Source organism: Montipora capricornis, chromosome 9, assembly GCF_036669925.1.
Source record: "Montipora capricornis isolate CH-2021 chromosome 9, ASM3666992v2, whole genome shotgun sequence".
Classification (NCBI taxonomy): Eukaryota; Metazoa; Cnidaria; class Anthozoa; order Scleractinia; family Acroporidae; genus Montipora; species Montipora capricornis.
The window spans coordinates 13,421,155-13,431,154 of NC_090891.1; the positions used below are offsets into that span (position 1 = coordinate 13,421,155).

The 10,000-nt window shown below is 40.0% G+C and overlaps 1 protein-coding gene and 1 long non-coding RNA gene across 3 annotated transcripts in view; both read left to right on the top strand.

Moving 5' to 3' along the window:
* The window catches only part of LOC138016379 (uncharacterized), a 1,575-nt gene extending 573 nt beyond the window's left edge, over positions 1–1,002 (top strand). Inside the window, exon 2 of the long non-coding RNA XR_011125780.1 lies at positions 674–1,002. This is a non-coding gene — a long non-coding RNA (uncharacterized lncRNA). The remainder of the gene's footprint in view (positions 1–673) is intronic.
* A 2,595-nt stretch (positions 1,003–3,597) lies between these two features.
* The window catches only part of LOC138016672 (tyrosine-protein kinase BTK-like), a 173,049-nt gene continuing 166,646 nt past the window's right edge, over positions 3,598–10,000 (top strand). Inside the window, exon 1 of one of the 2 annotated variants that reach the window (XM_068863861.1) lies at positions 3,598–3,919. In XM_068863861.1, coding sequence (XP_068719962.1) covers positions 3,764–3,919 — 156 coding nt within the window. In that variant the 5' untranslated portion in view covers positions 3,598–3,763. The remainder of the gene's footprint in view (positions 3,920–10,000) is intronic. The other variant, XM_068863860.1, reaches the window with a different exon arrangement.

The following is a 10,000-nucleotide window of genomic DNA, read 5'->3' on the forward strand; positions in this document are numbered from 1 at the left end:
GTTTTTGTTCACCAACATTCATAAAGTCTGAGGGAATATCGGAAACAATAATTTAAATTTACCTGACAATAGAAGCAACTCAATTTCTTAGTAAATGATGCCATCATGCAAATCGCCTATTACATAGTTGATTATTTGAATAATACACATTTTCTTTAAAACAATTAATTTATTCGTCTGTCACCTGAACAAAACAGCTTGTGGCTATTTTGAAAAAACCGCTTCGGTGATTATCACGTAATAATAATCATCTCAATGACAAGCAATCAGTGCAGAGAACTTTCAGTAATTACACTAATAAGCATATAATTCCTATAGCACAAGACAATAATGAACAATAATATTATAATTCCATGAGTGCATGTTGATATGAGATCAACAACTCAATCATATCCATTGATTATTGTTTTATTAAATTTTCATTTGATTCTTAACACTTGGACATATTTAAAGGCAATCAGTTTCCAGCGTGGTAACACTTGGCGCAATCAGTTTCCATATTATGTCATACTGTATAAGAGCTGTTAACTGAGTGAGTGAACCAATCAGAAAGCGAAAAACACAGTATCCGTGGTTCAAAATTTCATAATGTAAGGTATTATCTTTTCCCTTGTGCTTACTGTGTCATTATTCACTTTCTGTGTAATGGTTTTATCATTGTTTTTGTTTGTAGGAAATGGTAGCCATACCTGATTTATGAAGAAACTGAAGTTGTGCAGTAGTACAGCAACCTACTTTTACTCTCTGCAGATTAGCTTTCTTGGTTCACGGAAAACCCTTTTCATTATTGTAAATACATTGTGGCTTGGAAGATATTCTCAAACAGGTCTGGAGAATGTTCACCACCAAAATTTCCCATTTTGTGTGGATCATATAAGTTCTTTCCTCCTTTTGTTTAGTGGTTGACTAGTGACTTGTGAAATTGTATGGTGCACAAGAGAGCTAAATGCAGTGTCTCCTTTAGTTGTAAAACATATATTAAAGGAACACAAATAATATTGTCATTGTTGTTGAGTAATGTTAGGATTTAGTACTGCCAGTGGTATTACAAGTGTCTCTTTTGAGTGGATTCCCCAACTTTCTGCTAACTTGACCCAAACAGATATATATAGGTGGAGAACAAATTCGGGAAAATGAAAGGAAAAAATACTAAACATGCATCAGTTGATTATTACAATACACTATTTTGTTTTGTTCAATATTATTTGCACTAGAAAGAAAATTAACGACCATAAGAATTTAGTCCGTGATAAGGAAAAGTTTGTTCTAAAACCCATATTGGAAATTTAGGCATTTGGGGTGCTTTTTCACAGGGTTACATGTGCATGGTATTAATTTTTATGTCAGTCCAATATTTTTCTTGAAAACTGTGTTGTCTCTATAACTTTGTCCTTTTTTGTGAAGCATGACATTTTCTTCTCTCAATTCAACATTTGATTTGTGTTGCTGATCTTGTTTTTCCAGCAAAAGTGTTATGTTGAATAATAATTATTTTTGTTATATAACTGTTTTTGCCCCCAGCAGCGCATGCTCTTATTGGTTACTTCAAGGTCACATGACATCTAACAAAAACACTTTTGTCGTTCAAAAGTCTCTGAGCAGGCAACAGTGCAAAATCTATGACCTCAGAGGGTAACAGTGCACTGTTGCCCGCAAATATTGACCGACAACCACCGTTGCTGTTCCCATTGCACGTTTTGATCCTATTTGTGCTATATAACAAATCACTTAATGAATGGTCTCTCAGGAAACAGTTCATTTTGTTTCCCTCGTCTGCGCCTCAGGGGAACATTGAAATTTTTAGGGAAACAAAATGAACTGTTTCCCTCGGGACCAGTCATTAAGAGTTTACTGTTGGGATAATAGCAAAATTATTGACCTTGGGTGTTTGGTGACACAGCTACATTGTAAAGCATAACCATTATGAAAATGATATCTGTTTTACCTTATTATAGTGAGCTAACTTTTTGGTGTGGTTTGACTCACAGGTCTTATAATAGGCCAAAAGCAATTTGAGAAATTCATGGGGTTGTGCATCGTGTTCAATGCAGTTTGTTCTGTGCATGTAAATCATAATATGAAATGAAACATGTTTAGTGGGGGGGGGGGGGGGGGGTTAGTACTGCAAAGGCATTGGCATGTCATTGTCGTAATGAGCTAAACCCAAATACTTAACTTCATGTTTTTTTGTGAAAGTTTTTGTTTTCGTTATCGATTTTTCTCTGCTTGATATCCAGCTCCTGCTTTTGATTCTTGAGGGTTTTCTACCTGTCTGACTAATTCTGTGTAACTTAGTGCTTCAGTTCTCTTGGAAGATTTTTGGCACTGACAAAGAAGGGGGAATAGAATCTATATTGAGGGGTAGGGGAAATTCAATTCAGGGGAGATTATTATTGCAACTATTGTAATGTTATTGCATCACTCACCTTCATTGGTGAAATGTATTCATCCATGTGGCAAATTCTGTAGTCTTTGTGAGCCAGTAGCAAGTGAATAAAAATTTTCTAGTGTGGTGAACTGTTTTGCTGGCATCGAAAACCAAAAAAATCGCTTTGCACATTGAACTAGAGCACCTTTGCTGACATTTTCAGTCTCTAAACGGAAAAAGCAGCTTACTTTGTTGAATAAACTTAACTCGCCCTTTGCAAAGAGTCCCATAAAGTTGAAAAAGCACACAATCCCCCGGTAGTCAGATGTGACAGTTGACATATTTTATTTTTAGTTACACAAAACATAGCAATGAACGTTGTTAAAGGGAAGAAAATAACAGGGTTTGTTGTCAATATTTGCCGCTGTTTAATATAACAGGCAGCCGCTCTGTCGCCTTGGCTTATAAAGCGAGAAAACTTACATTGTATGAACAATGTTGACAAGATATTAACTCGAAGTTAAAAACATACATGTACGCTATATGCATTTCAGGACAACCTACGACCCCAAAACCTCACAAACTATATCGAGTGGCGTGAAAGTATAAGGCACTGGACTTCGCTTTTCTGTGTAAAACCAGTTACAACAGTGAAGACGAACACTACCGGTAAAAAAACCTGCTTCTCTTCAAACTTCGATTTGAAAAAGTCTGTCTTGGTGTATGAAATCGGAATTCCACCTTTAAAGACCTCTTAAAAATTTTCATATCAACGAAAAAAAAGTCATATTTGATATGTTTCGCGAAAATAATTTACCTCCAACATATCTCTGTTCTGAGCTTAAAGAGTAACCGACCACCTTAAGAAACGCAAAACTCTAAACAACGAACGTCAAATGAAGCTTCGAAGCTCGTCAAAAACTCTATTGCTTTAGGCGTACTGGTTTTGGTCCGATCTCTTCCCTGACGGCTCTGAAGCATCGTTGAATGATGGCAGATTCAGATCATCTTTTTGCAAGTTTTCTCAGAGAAACGCCAGCGGCGTGACAGCCTCGACAAGACGTGGTAGATTTTGATTTGTCGTCCGCCATTTTGAAAATAGAATGGCGGCAACACAAGTGTGATTCTAGTGCGCATGTCTAGCGGTTTTTGCGCTCTGTCGTCCCGGTCCCGACAGGGTCGTCCCGACAACCGCTGTCATTTTGAAAAGCCGAGAAGACTCTGGGAACGAGGTTGGGCTTTTTCAGCACAAGCGACCATGGTGTTCCTTCCGGTTGATTTTTAAACCTGTGATATACCGAACCACCATTGTTTATTGAATTGGACATGGCTATCGTCATCGTTGTTTTGTGGTTTAATTTCTTTAATTGAAATAATCATCAAAGGTTAGTCAATATGTATTTCGATCAAGGAGAGGAAAGAGAACTGAGGGTCTCCGTGATGTGGAAGCGAGCTCAGGGAAAAAAGAAGGTTCTCAGCTCAGTGAACTGGAAAGAGCGAGTGTTTGTGCTTACACCGAAAACTCTGAACTATTTTGAAGGGACTTGTGAGGTCAGTTTGTACAAAACTATTTGTTCGAGTAAATATCGTCCATACGAGCAGTTATCTCCAATATCACTGAAGAAAAACCGTCATTATCACGTTTGCGAAATGGGTTTTTAGCTAGCTATGAAACTTAATCCGAGCTTAAATTATAAAATTATTGTCTTGTATGCTTCCTTCTCCGCTCGACAGCCAGTAACTTAATGATGCTGGCTGTTTTTCACGATGCTGGAGCTTAAAAATACATCATGAGAAAACAGGTAGCACATGAAACTTTGCTTATGTGTGAGCTTAAGTATTCAACTCAATTCCAAATCTACTAAAAAAATTATATTCCTTGGGATCTCGGAAAAGCTAAATCTTACATAATGTTTAAAATCGAGGGCAGAAGAACAAGCATAAGGATGTGAGACATCTATAACTGCAGTCACAGTAGTTTGAAGGTCATTCCAGTGAAATGTTCAAAGCATTTGCAAGGTTGCCGATTACTTCCGCTCAATATGTCGAGACAACATTCAGCAACAGTACAGTTTCCTTTTCAAGGCGTATTCGCTTACCCAAACGATTCAACTTGGATTTTTGCACAGGAAAAGATTTACCACTCGCTTACATAGACGATTCAACTTGAATTTTTGTAAATGTACAGACCCAGATTTACCATATGACCATGCAAATAATTTTTTTGTACTGGGCTCTGAGCCATTCAGTCGGCAGTTGAGAAGATAGTGAGTGAGTGTATTTATTATTATGTGTTAAATTTATATTTTAATTGCAGACACAAAATAATTAAGTTTTATTATGTAGCCACTATCCTTTCAGGTAGCATGTTAAGTTTGAAAGAGAGCATAAAAGAAAGAACAGAAAAAGATGTTTTGTAGCAGTTTGACCTGACATGACCTGACCTGTTTAAGGAAATATGCTGATGCTAATGCTGATGACAATGATGAACAAAAGTATTATTGGCAAGATTTCCGCACAGGTCCCTACTTCATTATGCATACACTCCTTTGTTTCAAGAAAACAATAGCGATGACAATAGTCGTCCTTTGGGACTGTGGCGCTTTGTTCTTTCTTTTTAGAGGTTTTTTTTCTAAGTCTATATGGACTTTGAAAAAGTCAGTCGAACTTCTGTCTGAAATACGGAAAATCGAACAGTTTTTCCTGCAATTTTACCCATTTTTCGGTTTTAGAATAAGCGCAAGAAGTGGAGTTTTAAGCAATCGTTGTAATAGGGTTCAGATTCGCAAACATAACAAACAAACCAAATAAAAGTACTGTCATAAGAAATTTAATGGCTACCTGCTCTTTTTATCGTGAAATTTGTTCTTCCTGTCTCAACGGCTTAAAAATTCGCCGAGACACTGCAAAGTGTATATTTTCTTCCTTTCCTGTACAATGTATTTAGGATCACGAACGGCGCATTTAGAGGGATTTTGCGATTTATCGCTCTTTGTAGAGATCGGCAATATGCTCAATGATACTTCCAAGTAAATAGCTTTGGTAGAGATCCATGGATGTTCCCCTACAAGGAATACTTCGTTTCTTTCCCCATCATGTCTTTTCAATGCCCTGCTGTGGGCTCGTTTGTCTGGGTCGACGAAGTTTAGGCGATGGTTAACTGCGGTGAGATGATGTTAGCCCTTGTCTTGTAGGCAGTTGTAAACTTTCCGGCCACAGGTAGCTAGGGCTAATATTTTTTCAAGGAAAGTTTACGGTCAGAAAAGTAATATGTGTTCTGGCGGATTGAAGGCTATCCATTGCGGTTTTTTCTTGAGCATCACGAAACAGATCCATCTCCCGATGCGGCACTTTGTCTTTGCCAACTGACTGCGTTTTCACACAGGTTTTGGACACGGAAGACGAAAGTAAATTGTTTTCTTTGCACCACTCTATGCACAACTCTGGAAAGGCTATAAAGCAGGGACAATATCCAAATGATCAAATCTTCCATTGCTGTGACCCTTTTACTTCGGTAGCCATCTTGATTATTACGAAGACACAAGTTTGCTTCAAAAGAAAGGAAATATGAAACGATTTTAATTGCAATGAACTCGTGCATGAAAGTTTCCCATGAAAGATGCACCAATCATACTTTAAGCGTGGTATACTCTTCCACGCAGTGAACTTGTAAGTGTGCCGCACGCACGGGGCATGAAGGAAAAGCAGGTCACAGTTCACAGCAATACTGGAAAACCTAAAACTATCACAGGGACTAACCTTAAGCCTAAACAGTGCCTTTAGTCGTAATTAGGGGTACGGTTAGCATTATTAAAGGGATGGGTTGTTTCAAGAGTAGTAAAACAGGGATCTTTTAACGGTAACCTACAAGTGTAAGTTCGATTGTAGGTGCTCGGCGCGGCACGTGTATATAATTACATATCATTGTTATGTAAATAGTCAGCCAGAATTCAAAATAAATATCATTTTCAAGGTGTGAATTAGCAACTTGACACGTTAGCTCAGTGGTAAAGAACAGGGACTAGTAATCCAGAGGTTTACAGTGGGTCGGAGTTCAAGGCAAGCTGCGAGTGACATATCATGGGATAAAATGGCAGAAAAAGCCGAGCGGGATCTGGAAATAAGAAAAAGACGAAGGGATAGAGAGAGGAAAGCTGAGACAAAAACGAGTAAAGGTGTGGGCGATGAAGGGAAAGAAGAGAGAGAGGGAGGGAGAGAAAAAATGAGATCCGTTTTTATTCATCCCGTAAGTACAAATTACCCATGTATATCTTCGGTTCTCTTGGGTATACGTATTGTTCTACAAAACAATAGCACGAATGAATAATTAATTTATTCTGCATGCATAATGAAGTAGGGACCTGTACGGCAATCATTCCGTATTAGTTTGCAAAGAACTAGGAAAGAAATTTGACTGAGACATCTTATTTGATATTTTAAGTAATGTTTAAAAAACGAGCAGCAGTGTTTTATGCCTCGTGTTTTTACACCTCATAGAACACGTGCTGCGAGCTTTTTGAACGGCTTCAAAAACATTCAACAAAAAGCGTGTCCCTCGGGAGTCCGAGCAAAGGTTTAAATTGTTAGGTAAAGATATTAGCATGCAAGAAAAACAAGTGGACCTTATAAGCAGTATGGCAATTTTAAAGGCATGTTTTTTTCCCTTCAGTCCTTTCTTTGTTGCAGTCAGTGGTTGAAGAAGGTTGGTTAAAAATGCTAGGTAAGAGAAAGTTCAGAGAATTGAAAACTGCTGTTGAAGACAAAGCCTTGTTGGAAAAATCAAAATCAACAGATATGTCACAAATTGGTCTTTCAGTAGTCGCAGAATGCAAGGCTGAACAAACAAGCAGCTAACGAAGAAGCAGGGTTCCACGTGGAATGGGAAAAAATCTGAAGCCTAGATACAAACATTACCATGATGGCAGAGTTGTTGAATTTTTTGGTTGACAAAATTTTTTGAAGACGTTTGGAAGGAGGATGGGTAAAAGTATCCGCCAAGAAGTTTGTAATGGTTGAAATTTCAATGAAAATTATTAGGACTATTCTAACTGGCAGTGCATAATTAATTAGCTCATGGCAGAAGTTTTCATTATGCGTTCGAATTCCCCCATTTCCACGCATGCTTATTGCGGTGTTGATGCTTTGCGGTCTTAGAGTATATATTTTATCGCCCTGCCTGAAACGTGGTCATTTTAACTGTACTCCGGGACGACGGCCAGCTTTCGCTTCTATTCCTTGCACAGTCAACCGCCACCAGCATAGATGGCAGAACATCGTCTTCCCCCTCCACCCACTCCCGTCGCTGCTCCAATCGTGGAGCACGCTGCCGTTGAGCCACCGCCAGTTGTAGAAGAAGCGCCTGCTGTTGATCCGGTTCTCGAAACCGTGGAAGAGGTAATTTTCCTAGCAATATTGTTGGTCGTTAGCCAGGTTTATGTTTTTTATCGTGTTTTACCCGCTGCCTGTAGCTTTAGTGTCTACTTTTGTCTCCAGTTCATTTATATTTTCTTTCTCGGTTCTTTTGTTTGGGTTTATTCCGGTAAACCTGTATACTCCTTTGAAGCTATTGTTTTCATGCTCCATATTGTTTTCAGGCTTTGTTTCCTCGTATTTTTGCATGCCTCTGTGGTCCTCTGTTGCGTTTTTCAGCTTCCGTAATTTAGGCTTTCTCGTTTTGTTTTTGGCTAGCATTGTTTGGGTGTTTCTTTGTCTCCCGGTGTGGGTGAATTTACGTAAAAAAATAATAATAAAAAATAAAATAAAACAATACTTTGGTTTAGTTCGTTTTGCATGCGTTTTCCGCTAGTCTAGGCTATTTGTTGTTGCATACCACCGGTTTAGGCAATTGCGTGGACGTTACTGTGGTATTCAACCAGTGAAGGCAACGTGTTGTTGCATGGCTGTTATTTTATTCCACTGGTGAAGGCGACCTGTTGTTTTGGCGCTGTTTTCGCGAATTCCACTGGCGAGGACAACATGTTGTTGTTGCGTGACTGCTGGTCAAGGCAACATATCGTTGGGTAAACTGTTTGCGTATACCACCGGTGAAGGCAATGCATTGTTGCGTGACTGTTTTTTGCATGTACCACTGGTGAAGGCAACGTGTTGTTGCCCGTCTATTTTGTGTATACCACCGGTGAAGGCAACGTATTGTTGCGTGACTGTTTTTGCGTTTGCCACTGGTGAAGGCGGCGTGTTGTTGTGTGACTGTTTGCGTGTACCACCCGTGAGGGCAACGTGTTGTGTGACTGTTTTCCGTGTACCATCGGTGAAGGCAACATCTTGTTGCGTGTTTTCTTTGTGTTTTCCATTCATGAGGATAGCGTGTTATTGCGTAACTGTTTTTGCGGGTACCACTGGTGAAGGCAACATATCGTTGCATGATTGTTTTTCGTTTTCCACCGGTGAAGGCAACGCGTTGTTGCGTGACTGTTTTCGCAGGTACCACTGGTTAAGGCAACGTGTTGTTGCGTGACTCTTTTGTGTATGCCATCGGTAAAGGTGACGTGTTGTTGCGTGGCTGCTTTGCGTATACCACTGGTGAAAGCAATGTCTTGTTCTTGCGCACACAGCTGGTGAGGCAACGTGCTGTTGCGTGACTGTTTCTGTATGGTACTGGTACTGGCAACGCGTTGTTGGGCACCTCTGGTCTGGCAATCTATTGTTGCCTTACCATTATGGAAGGTATTACGTGTTGCAGGATATTGTTTATGAAAAGTAAATTGGAATTTTAGGTCATATTGGTTTGGGCTGTTTGTTTTGTCATAGGCCGCTGCCCGTATTAAGATTCTTGAGGACAAGATTAAGTCGTTGTAGCAGCTCTGAACTTAGGAAAGTTCAGAGTCAGCTCTTGCAGCGATGTTCGACAAATATGAGGCCCTTGATCTGCTACAGTCTCTGGTTCGTCTGGCAAGAAGCGAAAGCCACAAGAAAGCGAACAAGTATGCGGCTGCTCTTGATGAGATCAGAGCCAGGACGGATGCCTTGGACTACCTTCAGCTGCAGCGCCTTTTTCTTGGGTTATTGGGGGATCTTGTTTGTGCTAAAGTTGCCAGGGAAGCCACTACTATTTTGAAGGGCGTGGACAAGGCTCCTCCTCCCTCCTCTGGCTATGGATCCATTGCACGTAGACCCTCTCCTTACCTACCTCAGCAAAGCACTCAGTGCTTTCGATGCTTTAAATGGGGGCAGGTTGCCCGTTCATGCTGTAATAACCCGGTGAGATGTCAAAGTGGTCGGGGACGAGCCGGGCGTTTTAGTCCCTAGATCTGGCTTTTGAGACAGTTTGTGTTCTAATTTCAAATAAATTGTTATTTTCATTAGCCTTGTTTCTTTCGTTCCCTTTCTCGTTTTTCCACATCGGCTTTCTTTGTTGACCTTGGGGGGACCTGCTCTGTGTCTCAATTTCGGACCTAGTTCGGAGCTCGGAGTCAACGAAGGGGTGAGTTCCCTGCTTGTTTCCTTGTTTGGTTTTCACAGGATTTTTTCCTTTCTTCCCCTATTTAGGACCCTGCTTCTTTCCATGCCAGGGTTGTTGCAGTTGCCGCAAATTTGTCAAAGGGTGATATTCCCCTATGTGGTATTATGCAGGGGCCCTCCCCTTTCGTTGGCCCCCTCCCTTCACCAAGTATG